General features: G+C 46.2%; 1 protein-coding gene across 5 annotated transcripts; it reads left to right on the top strand.

The window, feature by feature from the left end:
- The first annotated feature begins 18 nt into the window (after nt 1-18).
- On the top strand, nt 19-24,653 carry LOC120898167 (sodium/hydrogen exchanger 9B2). 5 transcript variants are annotated; one of them, XM_040303631.1, is made up of 10 exons: nt 19-147; nt 559-777; nt 13,223-13,376; nt 13,462-13,546; nt 13,627-13,872; nt 13,971-14,143; nt 22,359-23,126; nt 23,195-23,317; nt 23,384-23,633; nt 23,715-24,653. In XM_040303631.1, the coding sequence occupies exons 3-10, from the start codon at nt 13,233-13,235 to the stop codon at nt 23,867-23,869; spliced, it is 1,944 nt and encodes a 647-aa protein (XP_040159565.1). In that variant the 5' UTR covers nt 19-147; nt 559-777; nt 13,223-13,232; the 3' UTR covers nt 23,870-24,653. The 5 variants fall into 5 exon arrangements, with proteins under 5 accessions (XP_040159565.1, XP_040159566.1, XP_040159567.1 ...); XM_040303632.1 differs by having other exon boundaries at nt 45-147; nt 519-777; XM_040303633.1 differs by lacking the exon at nt 19-147 and adding an exon at nt 253-395.
- The last annotated feature ends 1 nt before the right edge of the window (nt 24,654 follows it).

Below are 24,654 nucleotides of genomic sequence, written 5' to 3'. Positions count from 1 at the left end.
CCCGGCCGGGGCGGGTATAAAAGCGTGTCGCCAAATGAAGACGCTTTTTAGAAGTCTTGCGAAGACGGTCGCCGTCAGACGCCGGGTCTAGCTAGGCGCGCTTTGTTGTGTGTTGGAGCGATCGCGCGGTGGTCACGTTAGCCAGTCGTATGTTAATGTAGGGGAGGGCGGGCAATAATTTCCCTCCTTCCGCACTACCGTGGGTCTGGGTCGTCTGCTGTGCTGTGGGATGCGGGCAGGTGTTGTTGTTTTGGGGCGCGGGATGTGTTTTCCCCCAAATTAGAGTGTGCATTGTTTGTTGAACCCTGCTAGCCGTTATGCTGTCTGTGTGGAACTGGGCATGAATGTGTGTGTTAGCTGTTTAGTAGCTTTCTATGGGGAAAAGGTTTTAAAATGTAATGGTGCTTTCTTCAATGTATTGTTTAGTGTAAAACGGAATAGTGATCGAAAGCTTGTCTAATACATCGTTAGACAGCGTGCAGATGATCGCTTCTATCGGTCTTACCATTCTTTTACAGCAATATTTCTCTGTTATCCCCTTTCTCCCCCCAAAAACAGTTCCTTCAACCGTACGAAGTACCAGTGCAGTGTGTTGGTGTAGTGAAACGTGCTGTGCTTGTGTGGTGACTACTAGCGTTGAATGTGTGTGTACGTGAGTGACAGGGAATAGTGGAAGATTCCGGCAGCAAAACCCATCCCGAATCCCATTTTGCCAAATTGCGGACTTAGTGAGGCAACGCAAAGTGACGGAAACAGTGGCCCGAACGAGGGTTACAGGTTAGTTTGCGCTTTCTTCTTTGAACTACACCAGCAGCAGTAGTTATTGTTACCCACATCATCATCATCATCATCAACACATTATCATCACATTACCGTCAACTTCGTCATTTACATACCAGTTGCCAGTGTTGTGCGCTTGTGCTTGCGGTTGGATGGTGTGGAATTTTGCACTACTTGGTGTGCCCGGAAAGGGATACGAAATTGAAGAAAATTAGACAATATGACGACCCTACAAATCTGTGCGCGGAACCCCGCGAACGCACGGTCGCAGTCACGTGTCGCAATGGGAGTTCCCTCCCTTAGTAACCTTTTGTGTGTTTGGAGGGGTTTTCAAGTAGATGCGTTGAAGCCTGGTACATACTTCTTTCTCCCTCATTTACACCAACATATGTTTGCTCCACATTTTGCTGTGATATGTGTGTTATGTTGCAATGTTGCACTTCCTACCGCTTACTATTCCTACCCGCAGATGCTTCCTAGACAGTGTGTGGAGGGCCACGGTACGCCACGCATACTTTTGCCAGTAATTTGCATCTCTCGGTGCATCTCTCATTTAGAGCAACCACCGACCCCCCCTTTTTCCCATCCATCCCCTCTCCCTTCCGGTCAACGGGGGAGGGTCGTAGGAATCCGGCCTGGGGAGGCGTAGCGAATGATTTCGATCTTGACTCCGTGATTTGCTCCCGCAGCTCATCTGGGGCACTGCGATGTGCCCCCCCCCCCACAACACACATGCACAAGAATGCACATAAGCGCAGCAGGCGGCCTTTGCGGACAATTGGACGTACGTGCTAGCGTCTGTATGACACCATTGGGTGGACAGAGAGAAAAAGAAACCGGCCCCGAAGCTGGCTTTGCTTGGTTCTGGGTACACGATTTGTTGCAGGCAGTAGCCGTCATAGTCCTAAAATTAGCCCAAAAATGTCTGCACTGCAATGTGGATGATTAAGCTGTTACTATATCGATAAAAAAGATGCCGGAAGAACCTTTAAAACCCCGCAATCCGTAGGTGATCAATTGCCCAATATTATCGCCATTCAATTAAGACCGATGATCGCGTGACAGTTGATTCCATCCAATCAATCGGGCTGTGTGTTGCTTGTTTTTCCGGGCGATAGTACAACATAATTGCCCATTGGTACTCACCCTCAACACTCTACACAGCGTGTTTGCAGCAAGTATGATCGATTATTAATGGTCTGCTGTTCAGGGGAAGGAGCCTTCGAAGCCAGCGGCTTGGAAGGGAAGAACGAACGGCTGTGGGTTACACAGCCTTATCGCAGTTCCGATATTACGTTTCGATATTAATTGATGTAAACACGAACATCGCCATCGCTTACAAATAGCTGGCTAGCTCATGTGTGGAGGAGAGTTTGAATGCTGCTCCTTACGGCGGTACGGCATGTTCACTTTCACCGCACTTTAGCGATCCAGTGTGTCGTGGACGTGGTGGATTGTGACAGTGGGCAAAGTGCGTTCGGACCACCTCGCTCTTGTACCACCAGAAGTGGCCACAAATTTTAAATTCAACCACAAAAAAGGAGGCTTTTGATTAGGCACCAGTCTGTTGGAGCTGCAACGGCGATGCACTTGCTCCAAAACCCCGAGATTCTGGCGGGTGGCTGGCGAACACGGAGGAGAAGCTTTACAGTAACATATTTATTCATGAGCTGTGCTGATGCCCATATTAGACGACTTTGTCGCTGGCAGGGCGGGTGGAAAAACTCGAACCAGTCCCGCGGGAGTGAGACCGTTAGGGAGGCGAGACGATCAGCGCCCGGTCAGCTCTGATTATGTCTTTCGGTTCGGTTGTGTGAGGCGGCCGTGCCGTTTCGTCGTGACATAAATTCCCTTCCCTTGGCCACAGTTCCGGAGAGTGTGCGTCACTACTGCTACTACTACTACTGCGCACTCATCCTCACACGCTCGGATCCGTCGCGCACCATTCGGTACGGCAGGAGTGGACAGTTTTGGGGCCGGCAGACTCCAATCTGGCCGAAGCTCGCGGCCGAAGCTCGCGAATCGAACCGCGTACAGCTCACTGCTGGCCAGCACGCTCGAAACGAATCGATCGAGCGGGAGGGTCGAGAGTGTATTCGGCTGAGACCGGACCGTGGACCCGGGAGGGGGAGGGCTACCTCACGCGCGTTACTGATGTGGTGGAGAGAAGCGAGTGGCTGAGAATGTGGCGTTGGAGGGGTTGTGCCACGGTCCGCCATTTAAAACAGCGCGGGAGGAAGGGTTAAGAACAATAAAACATCACCAATTAGTTGGACGCGGGTGTTTGGTTCTAGTTTATAAATAAGGGTACCGTGTCGGCGATCCCCAATAGTCGGTTGCAATTCGTCGTCGGGTTCGTGCGAGAAGTGCTCGTTATACAGGGAGAGAAAGAGAAAGAAAGAGAGCTATTTGATGAGATCGGCAGTGCGAACAGAGCAGCTAGCGCGTTGCTAGGGAAGCCAATCGTCCTGCCACATCTTCCTGCCAGCAGAGCATTTCGAACGCTTGCGGCGACGGTTGCGCAAAGATAAAACGCAGCCCGGGAAAAACGCATAGTGGTTGTGGTGGCGGCGGAAAGGCGTGATACAAATTTTGGGTGCAAAGAAAAGTGTCCTAATCGGTCGTAAGAGTGATAATTACTGTTTATTGCTTGCTGTACAATTTTGATCGAATTCTACAAGTGCGGCGCTTTCGCGTACAAAGCCTCACAGGGGACCAAGGTGAAGTGTGCTGGAGCTTTTAAAAAAAACAGCAAATTGTTCAATTGTGACCAAGCGACAACGGCAAGTGTCCCAGATTATCACCCACCCACCCACCAGCACTGTGTTTCTAGCCGTCCAGCTTTTTGCCCCGGTGCGCATCCGGGCTACACAGGTTCAAGTGGTTGTTGTGGCGCGCGTGCATAGCTGTCGGACGTTTCGCGCGCTCGTCCTCCATCACCGGCGCGAGCTCGTGACAGTTCCCGAGGGTACCGAATATCCCCATCATCATCGTTACCTGCTGCTGTTTGCTGCTGCCGCCGCTGCTAATAACTCGGGCGAGATTCGCTCTAAACGGCCACGGCAAGCGGCCAAGTGAGCTTAGTGTGTGAGATTTGGAACGACCGTATCTCCCGCCGGCACCTGCCCTGCCGCTCACACGTGTGAGCTTGGTATCGGCGTACAACCCGGAACCTGCCCGCAGTTTTTTTGTTTTGTTTTGTGCCGCGGCCGGAGCGCTCCCGGAGCGAAATCATGAAGAAAACGTAATTATACACAGCTGCGCAATCGACCAGCAGTACTAATAGTAGTAGTAGTAATAGTAGTATTAGTGGGTTGTTCTCCCTTCTCGTTCCACCGCATCTAATCCTGCATCCAGCACTCGCGTGCTCATCATTTGCATTCTTTTCGTAACCCTCTCGCCACTGTCCCTCCCCCGACTGTCCGCAAAACAAACGTCCGCAAACGATCATGCGGTGCGATCGAATTTGGAATCGATCGGGTGAGCAACTCTCTCCGCCGCCTCCTCCTCCGCTGCCATCCAAGTGCAGTGGCAAGTCGTTGATTGGTGAGAACAATTCCCACGGCTGACCGGGTTGGGTCGGGTGTCTGCGCTGCGCTCAGTAGCAACCCCAGCAAGGGACAGCAGGTGGGGGCACCGTGTGTAGTGCAAAAACATGGGGAGAGGGGGGGGGTGTGGTTCTGATGCACCCCTCTTTGCACCTGCAGCACGATTTTGGTCGCCCGAAACAGCCTAAAGTGCGTCAAGTGAACGGTGCGTGCCGGGTGGCGATCATCTGATCATCGTGTAGCGTGCCCCGGTGGGAATGACCCAAAGGGACGGAAGGTACAACGATGTTCGTGAACTCGCACGCACTTTGTCTCAAGGCTGTAAGGGAGCGGTTTTGTTGTTGTTTTACATTGCAAAATATTTGTGCAACGTTGTTAATTAGATTGGCAGCCAATTCGTGTTGTCGTAGAAATTATATTGCGGCTTGCAATGGGGTTTTGTTATTGATGGGGTTTTGTATTGTTTAAGCTACATTACATTACATATTAGAATTTGCAAAAAAATATATAAATTTGTAATTTTCAATTCAATTTTAAGTTTACCGTTACAGAGTTTTTTTATGAATTTATAAATGCTCCACTTTTTTTTGCCTACGGTAGTAATTCTACGATTTTTGAATGTCTCAATAAATTAATTTTCCAAAATTCTTCGAAGCATGTCTTTTAAAGTTTATTGTTACGATGTCTATAAATGATTTGATATTTATTTATTGAATTCAACGGGCCGCAAGAAGGGGCTCCCTAAAAATGGGATGGTGATGATTTCATGATCCTTGGAAAACAACCAAAACACAATGGAAACCCATGTTTAACTCTTTGTACGGTTATACTACTTAAGAACTTATGTTTGCAAATTAATGACTTGATATGATTCTTTTGACACAATAATGCGAATTATCAATTTGAAGAAATAGGATTGACGGAAACCTTAAAACAATGATATTTCCTAAATCGTAGTCGTAAATACTATGACATTAGCTGATTTAAAGTTTAACCTGACCCAAAACATTGACATCAACAAAACCTGGATAACCCTTTTTACTGTTTCTGGATAATGTTTTGTCCTTGGATATGGATAGTGCTTAAAGCTGCCATACCCTGAATAGCTATGAACTCGTTCATCTTCATCCTGTGCCGAATGTGTTACATTTAATATTTGCCGCAAACCTCAAAACTATTCTACAATACAGCCACCTCATCACAGAACTGCATAACACTACATACCGAGAGCGTTCACAAACGATCACAACACCTTAAACCCACCATCGACATATAGAAACAAGGGGTGCGTGTGTATGAATTGATAATTTCATTGCCGTTTGTTTGCGTTCCACCGGTCGCATCGCATCGGGGTTCGTGGAAACTTTTGACAGCGTCCTTGGCTCAGGCCAAAAATGGTACGATCGGGCCTCTACTACCACCACTGCAGTAGCCGCAGTAGCAGTAGTTAGGCAGGACGGAAGAGGTGTCATGTTGAATGCGCGTTATATCAGCAATGCCAAGACGGCTGGAGCGATTCTCTACGCATAGAACCTCGGGCCAGACGCCAGACGGAAGGGTGCATCGTTGCTTTTAATTGCGCATTCGCTACTCCTAAATCAATGCCTTCCCATCCCTGCCCGTTCTCGACACCTGTCCGCCAATCCGGCCCGTTATCAACAGCAAACCACCCGTGGCCGTGTTTGTCTGTGCGCGCCATGGCAATTATGAAGCTTTGATTAATTGATTAACTTTTAATTGATTTATTAAATTCTGCCGCTTATTAATGGTGAAAAGCTTATCATGTGGCGGGTGGTGGAAGGGCCAGCGGTGTACCGGTCGCAGTGGCAACTACATGCAGCACTGTCCCCAAAGCGGTGGAGGTTTGATCGTTTGCTTCGCCGGTCGAACGGTCGAACGATCGAAACGCGAAACAATTAGCTTAAAATGGAATGAAAACATGTCTTGAGCACGCAATGGTAACGTGTTAGCTAGGAATGCCTTTTCTAGCGGTGCAGCAACTCTCAACCTCACGTCTAGTGAGATTTTCTTCAGACAGATGCCACTGGGGGAATAACAACAACGACAAAAAAACCTCCCCGGTGGACCTGTCATTCGTTGGCGTTGGGTGACGAAATGCGCGTCCATAAATCTTCTAACGATGGTGCAGTCGGATGGTACGGTACGCACCGATCTGCCACTCTCGATTGGGTTGGTTTGATAATGATTTCCAGTCCAGCACTCCATAAGCAGAGTGAAAATAATATTAATGTACCAACGTGCAGTTGCGGCAGATCTGCTTTTTTTGTTTTGTTTTTTGCTTAACAATATTATGCCCCCCCCCCCCCCCCCGGCACAATCATTTCAGCTGTAGCGTAGCGCCCTTTAATGAACGATGAAGGATGTTTACTGCTGCGGGGTGTAAGTGATGTGATATGTTTTTGTTCTCCTTTCTTATCTGTCAAGAGTTTCGTACCAGCATTTCATGCCTCCATAAACAAATCACATGTACACATTTTATGTCCAAATGGGACATGTGTTGTTTGTTAGATAGAAGAGGGTTTTTGTCTCAATTGAGTCGAATGGGACACACTCAATTTAACAAATATTTGCCCAACAAACAATCTATCAGGTTGCCTAGGCCGACGTAGCCTTTGCACCATCAATGCGAATTGCTCTGATGAGCTGAATCATCCGCTTTGTGTGGCCCCTTTTGTCGTCAGAAAAGCTCCCTGCGATAGGATGGAATTTTGCACGCGATCGTCACGCGACCGGACAAGTGGACAGTATGATGGCAAAGCAGCAAAGTTCACACATGCCTATTGTCACGAGCATACGCATAAGCATAAAAGGGACGATCCAAACCCAAACAGGACGGAACTGGAAAAAAGCCAACCGAATTGAAGCATTGGCGCCAGCCGAACCTAAACCAATTGCTTGCTCACTAACTGAACTTGTAATTGATCCTGATCTGGCCCAGGCGTGAATCGCTTTGCAACGCACAATTGAGTGGACGGGCTAATGGAGTCAATAGATTTATTTGTTGTTGTCCCACTGCTCTAATTATGTTGTTGGTTTGATAGCTGGGGCTTTGAACAACAATTTGTACGACATGACGTAAGCGGCCGTTCAATGACCACCAGCATATGATCCGTGCGCCCCCAACCGCAATGCGATCAAGTTCAAGCGATGTTGGCTATTGGTTGGCGAGGTGTTAAAAGCTTTCATCCCTTTTCCGTATGCCAGCTGTTCTGTGCGTGCGTCAGTGAGGTAATGGTTTGGTAAACAGACGTATTATGCTGAGCAGCTCACAAACATAGCCAGTCCTTTCCGTCCTTTCAGATGCAGTTAGCGTGCTATTAACGGTGTTGTTACATCACGTGCATTAATGGGCGTTTAGCTTGACAGATGTGTTGGAAGTGTATGTTCTCTGAATGCGGAAGGGATGCCACTGGACATATCGTAGACATAACAGCAGCTTTATTTATGATTTTTCCGATTTTCATAATCCGAAATCCACAAATTTGACGATCACAAGACAAGGATGTTTCGGAGGTCCAACGATTCGCTGAAGTATACGTAATGAAGTTTAATGGGTAGATGTGTCATGGCCTAGAAGTTTGGATATGGTTCCGATCTGATTATCCGATAGTTTATAAGGACAGCATGTGTGGATTAAGAGTAAACCGTAATGGAGTATGGTATACGTCTGATATCCGGCAAAGATATCATGATCGCGATCATAATATCTTCATCTTCACAAGATCATCAACAACGAAAATGTTCAGAAGATTCTCATTCGGAGCAAAATGAAATACATACTCAGTGGAATTCACGTTACACAGTGTCAGAAACCTCTCAGAATCGAACGCATTGTATCTAAGAAATAGTTCTCAACATAAATTTCATTAAATTTCAATGCGCTTCCTTTGGCGGAGAACCTAATCCGCCTTTATGTGTTGCCGAATGTCTGTTTCATCCGGTCTGATGGCTGCAAACGATCGATTAAGCACTGACCTGTATGGCGCTCGGTGCCGATTAGCGATTGACGTTAGTGGAAAGCGTGCGCTCGTGTCAGTTATTGGTTGGCCGTTTTCCCCCGGCCCAGGCGAAGCACTGAGATTGGATTATGTCACCTTTAATTGTACGATTTTATTGTCCGTCCGACACCACACCAAACGGGCATCGTGGTGGAGGGAGCTTGTGACGTACTACGATCGATTTGCGGGTGCAAATCGTGATCGTGACCATGATTAGAAGGATGCGTATGATTTGACACTCACCAGCAAGACACATAGCAAAGCTGATGTCGATCGCAAGGGAGTTCTGATGTCTTGATGTTGAAAAAAAATGCCTCAACAAAAATTAAAAACAAAACTGCAAGACACATAAATTGAGCATTGTTTCTAAAATGTTGAGGCTTTTCACACTCACACGCCCACTTGCTGCTGACATCCGCTTTCTAGAATGCGTTGGACTTTTACCATCGGTTTACCGACCCGGGGCAAACCCGTGTGTACTGTCGAGTCTGGTCGAGACACCTTTTAGCATACTTATCACATTGACCATGCCTGTGCCAGACCCTCATCATCGTAATCATCATCATCTTCATCATCGCTACACCGGTAGCCCGGCCTAGTGTATAGGGGCCGACCGGGCGGTAAGTTTGATGTCGTGACTCACATGACTCGCATGACGCGATGATGAACAGTGAACCGTTTATCACCGTGCCGCCTGTCCAGAAGGGGTTCGCTGGTTGAGGGACACGATCGCCACGTGTTCGGTGTTCGGCAGGGTCTACTGCTCCTTTCCGAAGGGTTTATTTTTTTGTGCCAATCCATAAAGCACGCGACGGTATGTGAAATAAGCATGCAAATAATGGCAAGTGAATTGTAGTTGTCGATCGATGTGCTACAAATATCTTACTTCCATCATACGATCATGGAGGCAGAATTCAATAACGATATAGTTTTCACCACAATGTTAATTACATGCCTGTTCTGCAAGCATCACCCATCTGTTTGGAGGGGACTCTCCAAATGTGCAAATCGCTCCCATTCTTAGATAACTTGTTTATGCCATACCAATTAAAACGGAGGTTTCACGTGGCGCAAAGCAGTCGTGCGAATTGGAAACATAAACAGACTACCTGTTAATAGCACTTTTTTTGTTATTCTCACCGTTGACAGCTTCTTGCTCCGGTGGCGCGGGTTTTCCATAGCGTTCAATGTTGGCTAAAATGAAAACCCTAATTCCACACATGTGGACAGATCCTCCTCGTTGCGAAAAGTGGCCAACAAATATAGCTCCCATTCAGGTAGAGCACGGTTAAGCGTGGAGGCGGCACTGTTTACCCCGCTTCACATGTGCTGATTCAATTAGCGCCTATCTGTCCAGCCCGGATCGGATGCTCCCCATAATCGGGATGCGATTTCTATTCGCGCTGATCTGATCGAGTTTAAAAAAGTACAGCACAAACGGAAACAGCAAACGGACGTGGACGCGCTCGTGACTCGTAACTGGATACGCAAATAAATTGGAAGGCAGTTGCGATCGTGTACGACTATTTTTGTGACACGCTGCCAGCCCATGCAAACACAAAGATATGGTAGGGTGAGATGGGTGCTTGTTACAGAGGGTGACACGATCGCGCACCGTGTGTCAACAATCGTAATAGGATGAGAGATGAGAAGATTGGAGACCCCGCTGTGTGTGTAGATGGTTTGCTGGAGCTAAACTTGTCAATCAGAACTGCGGGTGGTGGCATCGGCCCAGATTTGGTAATGTGACGCCTATTAGTTATGGCGATTGTTTTCAGCATTATCACCTCCTAGTACGGTGGGGACGGGACGGCGTTTTTCCGACGTACGGCGTCTTATCGGCCAATTGACATGCTAATCAATGGCCCGTCGTCCTAGACCTAGTTTTAGTGGGTATTTGTTTTGTAGTTCCCGAAGGTAAGCATATGGAGTGGTATCTATAGGGCTTTTGGACACATTGAAGCTTTAGTGGATGTCAGTGGTGAGTGTGTTTGTATTTTTTCGTAAAATAAGCTGCTATCGAGATGAGTTCTAGTGCATTGAAAGATGCCCTTCGATTAACATCATTTGACTGGCGCGCGTCTAATGAAGATGCAGTGCCTAGCCCAGCCACCCAGTGCCTAGTTCCGCCCCTTTTACCAGAAGCAATCTGAATCGTAAGGCTAAGTAGCAAATGATTCGCTCTAATGGCAAATGATAAGTATCGCTGTAATCTTCGTATCATCCCCTCCCCGTGGGGTACAGGGTGGAATGAGAGAAGATGGTCACGGAATGTGATCCAACGAGCGAACGAGCGAACGATGGGAGATTAACAATTCGACAGAACAAACGCACATCGCTACATCCCTCTGCTTGATAGGCACGGGGGTGCATTCGACGCACATAGAAATGACGCATGTGGAGCAACTCGACCCAATGCCCTCGAACTTTGTCGATCAAACCGGCTTTTCTCGGCACCAGACGGCCCATTGTTCGGAGAGCGTCTTGATAAAGCTTCCGTCAGCAGACGGTGCTAGACATCGGTATGCGACAATCTAGCGGATATGATGTACTGAGCGGAGTTTTATGCATCTACTCCCTTCTGTGTTTAGCACTGCAAGAATCACGCCAAACTTTGGAGCGTTTGTAACAGCAGCGCGGAAACCCAACAGCATCGAATATCCAAACCCTCCGCCCCAGGTCCGCACGGATGGCATTTAATTTCTCATCCACACCCCGTCGGCCAGTCGGCAGCACTCATTAGACGCAAGGCGGCGGGCACATTGCGGCTACCCGCCTGAAACAATAATTATTGTTGAAGCGTCAAACAAAGGGTGGCCCGGGGCCGATTGTTCGAATTCCACGGCTCACGGCAAGCGTGCAGCTGAACTCGTGCGCCTCCGGTGCAACGGCGAACGCCGTTTGTTTCGGTTTGCAATGCGGGGAGCGGGGTAGCAGCATCCAGCGGTCGATAGCATCCCGGTGCCACGTGGTTGGGCGGAACTTAAACGACACACGCACGCATACAGGCACACGTATACACACACACACGCGCGTACAACGATGCTAATGTCTGATTTCCAATCAATCAGAGATATCTGGGCGCTTGGATCGCTTTGTGCCTGGAGGGGTCGGTCGTTCGGTCGTGGAACTGACTTATTAGTGCATCTTCTCACCCGCCCGCAGTTGACCTTTTGGCATTGATTGGGGGTGTAAACATGGGCGAAATGTTTCGTGCGATGGAACGATTGGAGAAATGAACTCATATTTCTATTGCAAAACGGGTGCCCAACCGGTAGCGATTTACAATCAACCTGAGCAACTTGTTTCGGAGATGTTGAACTCATGCGGCCTTCCGGGCGCTAATCGCTGGACGGCGTGGCTAAACACTCCATTACAAGCATGAAACCCCAGCGGTCTCCTTGGGTTATATTTAATAAGCAGGCGGCAAAAGTGTGTTTGGTAAACGTGTTTCAATATGCAATAACAAATGGCATAAGCAAAAAATGAGTTCTTAGGCTGTCGGTATCGCGTGGCTTTATTGCTAGATCACGTATTTATCTGCAACTCAAGCTCATCAGAGGTAGTTTGGAAATCTGCAGAGCTTAAGGCAACTCAGGTTATTGTGTGAACATCAGTCGTTACTATCCCGTGTAATATTCTCAAGGTAAAACGTGTGGAATAGTGCACTGTCGGTTTGAACGATTTTATTGTAAAATCGTCCACCTGTGAATCATCTACACTTTCAATCTTATCGCGCACTAAAATTTCCCTAGCACTTACTTGCGGCTGTTATGGCCGTTTTCTTGTATCACTGTTTGAAATAGTATTTGTTTTATCTAATCGTTGTCATTTCATACCATCTGTCATATTATTCTAGCAATGAACCTTGAAGTGTTAGAATATTAATATAATACTTAATACACTAAGGTATATATGAATGTATAAATTTTGTTTTTGGAACGTATTAGAACGATACTGCATATGTTTTATTGATTAATCTTCAAAAGATTAACATGGCAATAGTAATGGTTGGCTTGGGAACGCGTGTCTCTCATTTATCACCCAGATAGATCATGTAGTCATCAAAGCGAATAAGCAGTTGGGTCCCATTACTCGCATGGGTTCCGAGATTCGTGACCCACTCTTTGGTTGAAGGCATTGTACTGTTGCTAGGATCGCTCTTTTCTAAATGATGCTAGTGTGGTATAGACTCCAGCTGTAGAAACTGCTATGTAGAGATTAGACAGGGTACAGAGGAAATTTACGCGTATCGCAATTCGTAGATTTCTGCACGGTTTTTAATACTCCTGTTCCTTCCTATCCTCTCCGCTGCCGTAAGATGGGATAGATTAACATCAAGGCTCGTTCCATTCCATCGTATGCCCCATCCCGTTGTCTCCGTGACAGACCTCCTATATACATCCCTTCCCGTCGATCAGTTTTTGTCCAGAATGATCCCTTCTTAAGAGCCTGCGCTTCATTTAATCGAGTTTGACAATCACGTTCGTTTGTCCCGCTCAGGTTCCCGTCGCTCCGTATCCTCCTTTCTACCTACTTTCTCCCATCCTTTTTTTTTCTTCCTCCTTCCCTAGCTTTTAAGTATTATATATTGTGAAACACCAATTCACTCATGCATACATATTTTGTTAAAATTACGATCAAGGCAAGGAATATCACTAACATTAATATTTATTTAGGTTCAGGCTATCTGGCTAATATCGTGGACATAGTGAATACAATCATTATTATTATGCTTTAAGTTATTAGTTCCATGATTTCATGAACACTTCGTATGCTTATCTCTTTCAACTTATAACAAAGACATCATACAATTGCAAACATTGTCCAAATGTTAGTGTATTGACCTCAAAATCCCTTTCCGTTTCTCGGCAGTATTATCAAGATGCCTTCGGAGGAAGGGAATGTTTCCTCCCAGTCGTCCAGCGGCGACACGAAGCGCAAGGTCAGCATCATCACCGAACCGGTCGTCGAGCGATTAGGTCACGATAATTTGGGCTTTGAGCAGAACAAACGCAAAATATCGCAGGTGAGTACCACACGCTGTGGTTGCTTTTGGGTGGATATTTCAGGTGGAACCTCCTTTCACCAACTCTTTGCAAACAATCCCACAGCAATCGCATCATTCCGAGGAAGGACCGGCGCGAAGGAAAAGTAACCTGCACAACAACAACTTTGACACCTCGTCCATCCACAGCGGTAAGTGCTCTACTTGAAAAAAAAAATGTTCAAAAGATCAGTCAGCTGTAATCCAATTCCTATTGCGTTACAAATTCTAGATCGCTACAATGGCGAGGCTGGTGGTCGTGCCAAAAAGCAATCGTTCTCGGAGGCGCTGGAAAAGATCGAACGAGACTATGATAACTCCCGGCTGGAGCAGTCGTGGATCTATTCGCTGTGCATGAGATGTCGGGTGGAGTACACAACGCCCTCGTGGGAACCGCCCGGCTGGCAGAAAGTGTGTCCCTATCCGTTGTGTCCGTCCTACCGCCAGTTTGCCCGTATCCTGTCCATCATTCTTATAGGTACGGTGGTGTGGTGCAAACTCGTACCAGATAATGCTGAATACCATAAAAAAGCGGTCGCTCAATAGATACGTTCACGTGTTTTGTTCCCCTTGCAGGTGTACTACTATGGATAACGGCGTTTGTCATCATCGGTGACACTGCCGCACCCGGTGGACAGTTGTTTCAGCTGGTCGTCCTAACAGTGGCTGCCAACTTTGGCGGGTTTCTCATCTCCCTAACGACGCTGCCTCGGCTGATCGGGATGCTGATGGTGGGCATACTGTTCCAGGTGAGTTAGTACACATGGTTGCCCCAGGTGACACCAGTGGGCGTTAGTTATCGATCGGCTCAGACTGTGTTTGTAGATCGAGTAGTCGAAAAAGGTCACCCAGTCTCCGATGGAGACTGTTGGTTCCAGGAATCGATGGGCAGAGTAGTATCGCTGGACCTTTCCGACGACGCCTCATTAGGCCGAACAGACAGACTGGCAGAGAGTGAGAGAAAGGGAGTTGTACGGATAATAAATTAGTGCTGCCCGTATGCCACCGCAGCAAGGGTACACGCGCTCTGCATACGGGAGGCACACTTATTGTATTAAGTCATCTTCAACCCACTCCCCCTTAGCGCTTGGACAGGCCCTTGCGCACTGGGCAGGAAGGAATGTGCGAAAGATTGATGAAGAGTTGATTGCATATGCATTTTCGCAGCAAACCTCGGTCGGTTTGCATCTACTTAAACCGATGGACGAGCGGGGTCGGGGCTCGCGACTAACGTAACGTTTGGTATTTATCGTGAACCATCTCGGTATCATGCTGCGCTCGAATTTGCGCTCATCAGCCCATTAGACCGTGATACGTATGCGCAGAATGAGTTTGTTGCCAGTACACTGCGCTCAATGAGACCGCATATGGAGGATAAGGGCAACGTGTATCGTTTTAAGAAAGGTGATGATTAGATATTAAATCTGGTGATATTTCTGCGGTTTTACTTGTTGGCAAAAAAACACAACTCGATCCATTTAGAACTTATGTCACTCTCCTCTTTTATTTCATATGTTTTTTCTGTTGTTGACTTCCGCAGGCAGTTCATGGCAGTTATCTTGATAAACTTTAGTGAGTTGGAATTTGCTTGCGCATTTATAACGCCGGTTTAAGTTGACCGTTATAGTTGTGGCGTCAACATTCCGGCCACCTTGAAATAACCAGCTTATTTCAAATCATCCTCAATTGGTAGCAAAGCAATTCGTGTAACTGGCCTTGTGATGATCTTTCCTCGAGGAGTTCGCAAAGAAACTACACGAACTATGTTGTCCTTACCGGGATGTAGGTCTGTTATGATACCAAGAGGCCATTGAGCAGGTGGCATGTTGTCTTCCTTCAATATCACCACCCTTCCAACTTCAATTTTGGTAGCAAGTTTTCGCATGTTGGTTGTTCTAGCTTGCAGCTGTTGTAAGTACTCAGGGTACCATCTTGACCATATGGCCTGCAGTATTTTCTGAGTGTGTCTCCAATGAGACAAGCGGTTATCAGGAATAGTGGTTACGCTAGTATCTGGCACCATTTGAAAGTTAGAACCAACCAAGAAATGTCCTGGTGTTAAAACTTCAATGTCCTCTGTTTCTGTAGGAATTGGTGTTAAAGGCCGCGAATTAAGGCACATTTCTATTTGAGTGCAGAGAGTCATGAAATCTTCATAGATGATGGAGGTTGTTCCAATTTGCTTCAAAAGATGGGTTTTGACGGATTTGACTGCGGCTTCCCACAATCCCCCAAACTGAGGTGCTCGTGGTGGAATAAATTTCCAAGTGATTTCATTAACACCACACCAGTTGAATATTTTTTCTCTTGCAGTTTCATCTGCCTTGAGCATTGCATACAACTCATGCAGCTGATGTGAAGCTCCTTTAAAAGCAGTTCCATTATCAGAATGTAATTCACAGATTTTTCCACGCCGTGAGATAAATCTTTGTAATGCTGAGATGAATGCTGCTGTCGATAAATCACTTACAACCTCGATATGGACAGCACGAGTTGAGAAGCATACAAAAATGGCTATGTAGACTTTACGTGGAGTAGAGCGCCTGGTGTTGAATTTAACAAAGAACGGGCCACAGTAATCTACTCCTGACACTTCGAATGGTCTAGAAGGATAAACTCGACTAGATGGTAAGTCTGCGATTGGTTGTGTGATAAACGTTGGTTTTTGTTTGAAGCAAGTGATACATCGATGATATGCATTTCGAATAAGATTTCTTGCTCCGAGAATCCAAAATTTTTGCCGGAGTGTAGCCAACATCTGTTGAGGTGAACCATGTTGCAGCATGCTGTGACAATCTCTGACCAATAACAATACTAGTGGGTGTTTTGCTGCTAATATTATTGGATGCTTCGTTTCAGTAGGTAACTTGGCATGACTCAACCTTCCACCAACACGAATAAGCCCATCACCTAGGACCACAGGATTAACCCATCTTAATGGTGAAGAACGGGATATGGTTCGCTTACCTTGCAGCGCACTTAATTCCTCGGGATACATTTGCTTCTGGTGTAGCAAGCACAAACATTTTTCTGCCGCCTTGAATTCGTCTGAGTTGAACCATGATGTAAATAGACTCTTTGGAATTTCAGATTGCTGCTTCTTCTTCACTGCTTGGTTGTGTTTCAAATAAACGATAAAGCGACGATAGATGACAACGGCACGCAAGAGCTTCGTATATGTCGAATATCTATTGAATAACTTATCGCAAAACGTACCAGCGACTGTAGCCATGGCAACAATTGAAGAATTTCGGCGTTCTTCTTCAACAATGGACATGTCAGATTCGTCAACTAATGCACTAGGCCATGTTTCAGATCCTTTGGACAGCCAAGTTGGTCCATGCCACCAACGGGAAGAATGAAGAAGTTCAGTTGGGTCCATACCTCTAGATATTTCATCTGCTGGATTGTCTGCTCCAGCAACGTGATGCCATTGACTAACATCAGATAATTCCAAAATCTGTGATGTTCTATTGGCTACAAATGTTTTCCATCTAGCTGGCGATGCATTGAGCCAATGAAGGACAGTTGTTGAGTCTGTCCAGAACACTATCCTGGCCGGACTGAATCGTATTGCTGATAGCACCTTGGGTAGAAGTCGGATACATAGAAGTGCAGCGCATAGTTCTAAACGAGCAATTGTATGACGGGTAGAAATTGGAGCCACCTTTGATTTTGACACTAAAAGATTTGAATGAATATCGTCTTTAGATAGAACTCGAACATAACAGCATGCACCGTAGGCCCTTTCTGATGCATCGCCGAAAAAGTGTAGCTCGTACTCAAAACTGCCTTTGCCAAAAATATAACGTGGAATGCGGAGTTCTTTAAGCACATGAATGTTCTGATGAAATGATTTCCACGCATTTTGCAGCTTCAAAGGCAAGGGTTTGTCCCAATCAAATTGCTTTCCGTTTACATCTTTAACAGACCATGCTTGTTGCATCATGTTTTTGGCCTTGCATACCACAGGGCCTGCCAAACCCAATGGATCGAATATTTGAGAGACAGAGGATAAGAGATTTCGTCTGTTAACGACAGATGGTGGTAATGACCGTACTATTTTGAAGCCAAAAACATCTTCTTGAGGCGTCCATGTGACACCAAGGGTTGTTACTGTGCCTTCTATTTGCAGGTCATGACATTCTCGTAGAGCTAAATCTTCTTCGGCTATATTGTTGAGAACATAACTTGAATTAGATGCCCATTTTGTTAGGATAAAACCGTATTTCTTAAGAAGTGATGTGATTGATTCTTGTAGAATTGTAGCGGATTGTTCATCTTGTGCGCCAGTCATTAAATCATCAACATAGAAGTTGTTTTCAATTACATCTGCAATGGTGGGTTGTGTTGACGATACATCATTTGCAATTTGCTTTAATGCTCGTGTAGCCAAAAAGGGCGCAGAGGCAGTTCCATATGTAACTGTTTGTAATTGATAGCATCGTAATTGTTCGTTTGGATCCGATCGCCATAAAATGCGCTGGAGTGGTTGGTCTTCAGGGGAAATCAATACCTGTCGATACATTTTTTCAATATCGGCTGATAAAGCAACAGCATAACTTCTAAAGCGAAGGATAACGGAAAACAAATCAGGCTGTACCGTTGGCCCTACCTGTAGGATGTTGTTCAGGGAATAACCAGATTCGGTGACACATGATGCGTCAAATACCACTCGTAGCTTCGTGGTAGTGCTAGATTCTTTCATTACTGGATGGTGTGGTAAATAGCAATGGGCGACCGAATCATCAACTGGTTCTGGTAGTACTGACATGTGCCCTAGATTTTCATACGTATTCATGAACCGCCGATACTGATCGTAAGTGGTGATATTGCGTTGTAGACGGCGTTCAGTATTATAGAATCTTCGCTCGGCTATGCTTCGAGACTCACCAAGAGTGACGGATGGATCGCATGATATTGGTAACTTTACGACAAATCTGCCTTCTCCGTTACGAGTTGTTGTCATTTTGAACAATTGTTCACATGGATCGTGTTCTTTAGAATGAGAACTTGAGGTTGGAATAGCATCTAATTCCCAAAATCGTTGCATATTTGCTTCTAAGGAAGAGGTTTGCGTTACCACATTTAATGATTGTCGATTGCCAACATGCTTCATAGGTACTGATCCAGCTATTGTCCAACCAAATTTGGTATTAATCAATGATGGATTATTTGGTCCAATGTACCGTTTTTCCGGGCAATGTATCTGCCAATATGCTTCGCAGCCAATTACGATATCAATGGGACCAGGTGTGTGAAATAGTGGATCTGCTAAGGGAATATTGTTAATGTCCCACTTTTTGGCATCAACCTTTACTGTTGGTAGTTCAGCTGTTGGAGAATCGATTACTAAGAAATACAGTTTCATTGTAAATTGCTGAACCTTTGAGGATACAATTGCTTCTATAGCGCGGTTGATGTTACTTTCACGCTGGCCAATTCCTGCGATGCGTATATTAGCATTTGTCATGTTATTAGAAAGTCGATTGGCTAGTGCAGATGACATAAAGTTTGACATTGATCCTGAATCGAGTAACGCACGTACTTGATAACTGTTTCCGGCATCATCTATTACATTAACTGCTGCAGTTTGTAGTAATACAGTTAAATTATTGGTGCAAATATGTGAGGTCGTATCAACTTGTACATTTGTGGATGCATCTTCATTTATGGTTGTAAGCTCTTCTAAATGGAGTAATGTATGGTGGTTGCGTTTACATTTGTAGCATTTATGATGCGATCTACATTCCCTTGCTGCATGACCACTTCTAAAGCAATTGAAACATAACTTATTCGTGTTGACGAGCTTTCTACGTTCACTAACATTCATTGATTTGAAAACATCGCATTGGAAGAGTAGGTGTGATTGGTCACAGGCGTGGCAACGGTTGGATGTGGACGCTACGCTGGCGTTCGCCAAGCTCTTACTTTGTTTATTACCGGCCACCTTCGACGTACTTGGTTTAGGCGATGACAATGAAACTTGGGCTGGTGCGGCTAGAATTCGGATTCTTGAGTGTAAAAAATCAATGAGTTTAGAGAAACTATCATTATCATCACTTGAAGAGAATTGTTCCCAAGCTAAGACGCTGTTTGAATCAAGTTTGTAAAGCAACAAATTGGCAAGCGGCGTATCCCAATGGTTAATAGGCTCTTTCAATTTGCTTGCTCCTTGGGTAAGTCGAGCAAATTCATCGGTTACGCGACGCAATTCTTCTATAGAATTATCTTTCATAGAAGCGACGGAGTAAATGGCTTTAAAGTATTCACGCTTTAGTGCTCTGGTATTGTCGTATCTATCTAGCAACGCTTTCCAAGTGGTTGAATAATTTTCGGCAGCAATGTCAACATACTCAAACCGTTTAGAAACATCACCCTTTAACGACGCTAGAAGGTACTCAAGTTTCATAACATCCGGAATATCGGTAGATGATGCAATCATTGCTGTGAATCTATCTTTGAAGCTGAGCCATTCAGTAATTTTTCCATCAAATGTCGGTAAACTTATTTTCGGCAGGTGTAGGTGTGGGGAAGCAGCAACAGGGATGCTCGCGTTCAAATCATTTTCAATTACTGTGCTGTTAATTTCCATTTTGCATGATGTTAGATGGCCCTTAATGAAACAGTAACGATCGTACATTTCATTCCGTTCTTTAAACAGGCGTGTAAGTTGTTGTTCATCTTCTTCCCCATCCTCTAGAACTGTTTGCATGCTATCAAATGCTATCCAGCACTTTTCTAGGGTTTCCAACCGGGATTCACATTGGGAGGCATGTTCGCCGGTGTACGATTGGACGAAGCTTTCTAGGTTATGTATTTGCGAGGTGACGCGCATCATGTCCACTTTGGATGGCATCGCTTTCTTCGGTGGCATTCTTGAAAAGATAAATGGTGATGCGTGGTTAAAATAAAAATAGATCGATGGAATAGTCCGCAGATCCGGCTATCGAAGGACCAAAAATGAATGATTAGATATTAAATCTGGTGATATTTCTGCGGTTTTACTTGTTGGCAAAAAAACACAACTCGATCCATTTAGAACTTATGTCACTCTCCTCTTTTATTTCATATGTTTTTTCTGTTGTTGACTTCCGCAGGCAGTTCATGGCAGTTATCTTGATAAACTTTAGTGAGTTGGAATTTGCTTGCGCATTTATAACGCCGGTTTAAGTTGACCGTTATAGTTGTGGCGTCAACAAAAGGAAAACAGAGGACATTTAGGATGGGCAGTGAAAAGTGAATAGAACTAGATTTTGTTTAGTGATAAAATGTTGCCAAATTATTACATTAGAAAAACTTGAGATATGATAAATTTTAAAATATTTCCTAAATGAGACTCTCTTACAACGTTTAAAAATATTATAAATATTACACTCTCGATAGCGATGCAAGGCATTGTGAACAAATGTCCTATCCAGTTGGATAGATAGTCATTGGAATTGTCAAATCTAACTTGATATTTGCACAAATATTTGAATACAAGCAATCCGCAATGTGCAGATTTACCTGTCGCGATGAGCGAATTTTAAAGTTTCAAAACAAACGTTAGGTTATTTTCATTTTCAAGACATTTTTAAACGTCTTTGGACGATTTGGATGTACGCGTGGTCTGATGGTACAACTTACTACAGTCGAGAATATATTTCCATCAATAACGTCTCTTAGTAGCAAGGATTCATTAGGATTGGCTACTTTGTGCAAATAAATTATGGCATGCAAATAAGTGCACGTCGAAGAGATAGTTGGAAACTATTATAGAGGATTCCGAAACTGACAATCAACCACTTCACCATACGGCAGATCTTGGAGAAGATGGCTGAATACAAACACGATACATACCATCTCTTCATTGACTTCAACGCTGCATATGATAGCATAGCCAGGGTAAAACTGTACGACGCTATGAGTTCATTTGGAATCCCGGCCAAACTGATAAGGCTAGTTACAATGACTATGACCAACGTCACATGCCAGGTGAGGGTGGATGGAAAACTCACAGGACCTTTTGCTACCACCAAAGGTCTGCGCCAGGCGAACGGGCTTACTTGTCTCCTATTCAACCTGGCGCTAGCGAGGGCCATTCGTGACTCGAAGGTGGAGACTACGGGAGCCATCTTCTATAAGTCAACCCAGATCCTGGCATACGCTGAAGATATAGACATCATTGGTCTGCGGCTCTCCTATGTAGCAGAAGCCTACCAAGGGATCGAGCAGGCGGCAGAGAACCTCGGATTGCAGATAAACGAGGCAAAGACCAAACTGATGGTGGCAACATCAGCGGGCCCGCCAACAAATAATCAGAATCTACGTAGGCGTGACGTGCAGATAGGTGAACGCACTTTTAAAGTCGTCCCAGAATTCACCTATCTAGGGTCAAAGGTCAGTAACGACAATAGCATGGAAGCTGAGTTGCGCGCAAGGTTGCTGGCTGCCAACCGGTCATTCTACAGCCTGAAAAATCAGTTTACCTCAAAGAACCTGTCGCGACGGACGAAGGTAGTACTTATATAGTTCCGGTACTCATATACGCCTCTGAGACATGGACACTGGACAGGAAGATGCTCAGAAGGATACTTGGACCCGTATATGTGGAAGGACAATGGAGGAGCCGCTATAATGACGAGCTATACGAGATATACGGCGACCTCACTGTCGTACAGCATATCAAGCTCGCCAGGCTCCGGTGGGCTGGCCATGTTCTACGCATGTAAACGGACGACCCAGCCCGTAAAGTATTTTTAGGCCGTTCACAAGGACAGAGGAGGCGTTGTAGGCCCAAATTGAGGTGGCAAAATGGAGTAGAGGTGTCTGCCATTAAGGCCGTGATAACGGACTGACAGACGAAGGCACTAGACCTCGAAATGAACACATGGATTATTACTAAGATGAAGATTCCTGTATGATTTAAGCACACTAAGGTTTGTAAAAAATCTACTCACCTCTCTTTCCAACTCTCCACAGAACGTCGGCTGGGTGAATCTGGACGGCGAGTTCCAGATCGTGACGGCCGAGCTGCGCAAGCTGGCCCTGGTAATTATTCTGATCCGAGCCGGGCTAGAGATGGACCCGACCGCGTTCAAGAAGATCTACAAAACCATCCTGAAGCTCGGTCTCATCCCGTGGTTCGTCGAGTGCTCGCTGATTGCCGTGTGCGCCCGGTTCTTCCTGCAGCTGCCGTGGATGTGGAGCATACTGCTCGGCTCGATCGTGGGCGCCGTGTCGCCGGCCGTCGTCGTGCCCTGCCTGTTCCGGTTGCGCACCAAGGGTTACGGTGTGGTGAAGGGCATTCCGACACTGATCATTGCGGTGGCCGGCATCGACGACGCAGTGTCGGTGGCCGGGTTCGGCATCATCTCGAGCATCATGTTCAGCACGCAAAGCCTCGGGCTGCAGATTGCCCAGGCGCCGGTGTGCATCATCGGCGGGCTGGGTTTCGGTGTGGTGTGGGGCTTCCTGTGCAAGTATGTGCCCGAGCCGGGCGATGCGTACGTGGTGCCGATTCGCACACTGATGCTGTTCGGGGGCGGACTGCTGGCCGTGTTTGGCAGTGAGGAGATCCACTTCGAGGGCGCCGGTCCGCTGGGCGTTGTGTTTGCGGCGTTCACTGCGTCGTACTTTTGGTGCGGGCAGGGCTGGGAGCTGGAGGACAATCCGGTTTCGACGGCGTTCGAAATCTTCTGGATGATCTTCGAACCGATCCTGTTCGGGATAACGGGCGCGTCTATTAAGGTAGGGCGGGTTGGGACACCCGTTCCAACGGTCTGCGCACGTTACTTACCACGATTCTTCATCCGTAGATTGCTGAGCTGGATCCTCACATCGTATCGATCGGTGTCGGTAGCATTTACGCGGTTGCTGTGATCCGCATCTTGACAACGGTGGCAATCGCTTTTGGCGACAAGCTAAACGTCAAGGAGAAGGTAAGGTTTCTGCTTGTTGTTGACAACAGCCTTAACGCTAACTCGCTCCCTCTAACTCGTTGCCAGATCTTTGTTGCCATTTCCTGGATGTCCAAAGCGACGGTACAGGCCGCCCTCGGTCCCGTCGCCCTGAAGACGGTCATGTCGAACGAAAACCGCACGGAGGAGGAAGTCCACTACGCCGAGCTGGTGAAGATGGTGTGCATCCTGAGCATCATCCTGACGGCCCCGCTCGGGGCCATTCTCATATCCGTCACCGGCACCAAGCTGCTCAAGAAAACGAAGCAGCAGCTTGAGCCGTTGGATGGTACGTTGGGTGCGTTGGGTTTTTTTTATCTCCTCTTCAATCCATTCTCCCCGAACCACCACCAGCTACTGTATTTGCTTTATTTTCCAGGCTGGCGGCGAAGTCATCGGCCCTCGCTGCACGACATCAGTATCATCGACGAGGAGGAGGAGCGGGAAGATATCGAGGGCATTGCGGACGAGGATACGGCTGCCAACACGCTGTCCAACGCGCAAACGGCGACAGCGTTCACCATCACGAAGTAGAGCCGCATTAGAGGCGAGAAGTTATTCTTTTTTGGGGAAAGACTAAAAGCGAAAAAGGATATCTTAAGACAATTGTTCCGGAAAACGAGAGAGATAGAGAGAGAGAGAGATGAAGAGAGAGAATCCCAAGAAAGCGTAAGAACAGCAAGCAAAGGAGCGTTAGTGATGTGCTCCGTTAGGGTGAGGGCCACCGCGTAAGGGCACTGATCGTAGTGCCGGCGTGTTTCGGTGCATTCGGTGTAGTTAGCGTACAGTGTTGTTATAGCCTAATCAATAGCTGTAGTGTTTCTTTTCGATATACAAAAAACAAAACCAGTCACAATGGCCAGCTAATATTCCATTCTAATCCCAGCTCAAAGCGATATATCTTCCAACAAAGATGGCGATCGTGATCATTTTTTGTAGATAAAACAGAGACCGTATTTTCCAGAGCAATGTATACATTCCAAAAACATTTTATCCACTCCAGACAGGCATAGTTAAGGGAAGATTGTATGTGACTACGAGGATGCCAGAGATCCTGCCCGCTTATCGACCGCTGGGTTTTGCTACGCAAAAACGAACGAAAGGGACCATCGGGCATGTATTATGTATTAGCGCGTCTTTTTTTTTTTGTTTTGACGGGGATAACGATCCCTCTCTTACATTATTACTTTGTTTTAACGTTTTAAATGAAATAGTACTCGCAAGCGCTGTTAGTTAGTTAGTGTAGCACTGTTATAGCTCATTACTGTTGTTGCATGGAACAAGCATGTACTGTAAGATATAAGAATAGTACTTACTAT

Source organism: Anopheles arabiensis, chromosome 2 (genome assembly GCF_016920715.1).
Source record: "Anopheles arabiensis isolate DONGOLA chromosome 2, AaraD3, whole genome shotgun sequence".
In the NCBI taxonomy this organism is placed as follows: Eukaryota; Metazoa; Arthropoda; class Insecta; order Diptera; family Culicidae; genus Anopheles; species Anopheles arabiensis.
This window is presented reverse-complemented; position numbering and strand designations above follow the sequence as displayed.

What these genes read in the sequence shown, in the direction of transcription:
- LOC120898167 (XM_040303628.1), top strand. An exon ending in CACCTCGTCCATCCACAGCG is followed by an intron (nt 13,547 to 13,626) that starts GTAAGTGCTCTA and finishes TACAAATTCTAG; the next exon opens with ATCGCTACAATGGCGAGGCT. An exon ending in AGCTAAACGTCAAGGAGAAG is followed by an intron (nt 23,318 to 23,383) that starts GTAAGGTTTCTG and finishes ACTCGTTGCCAG; the next exon opens with ATCTTTGTTGCCATTTCCTG.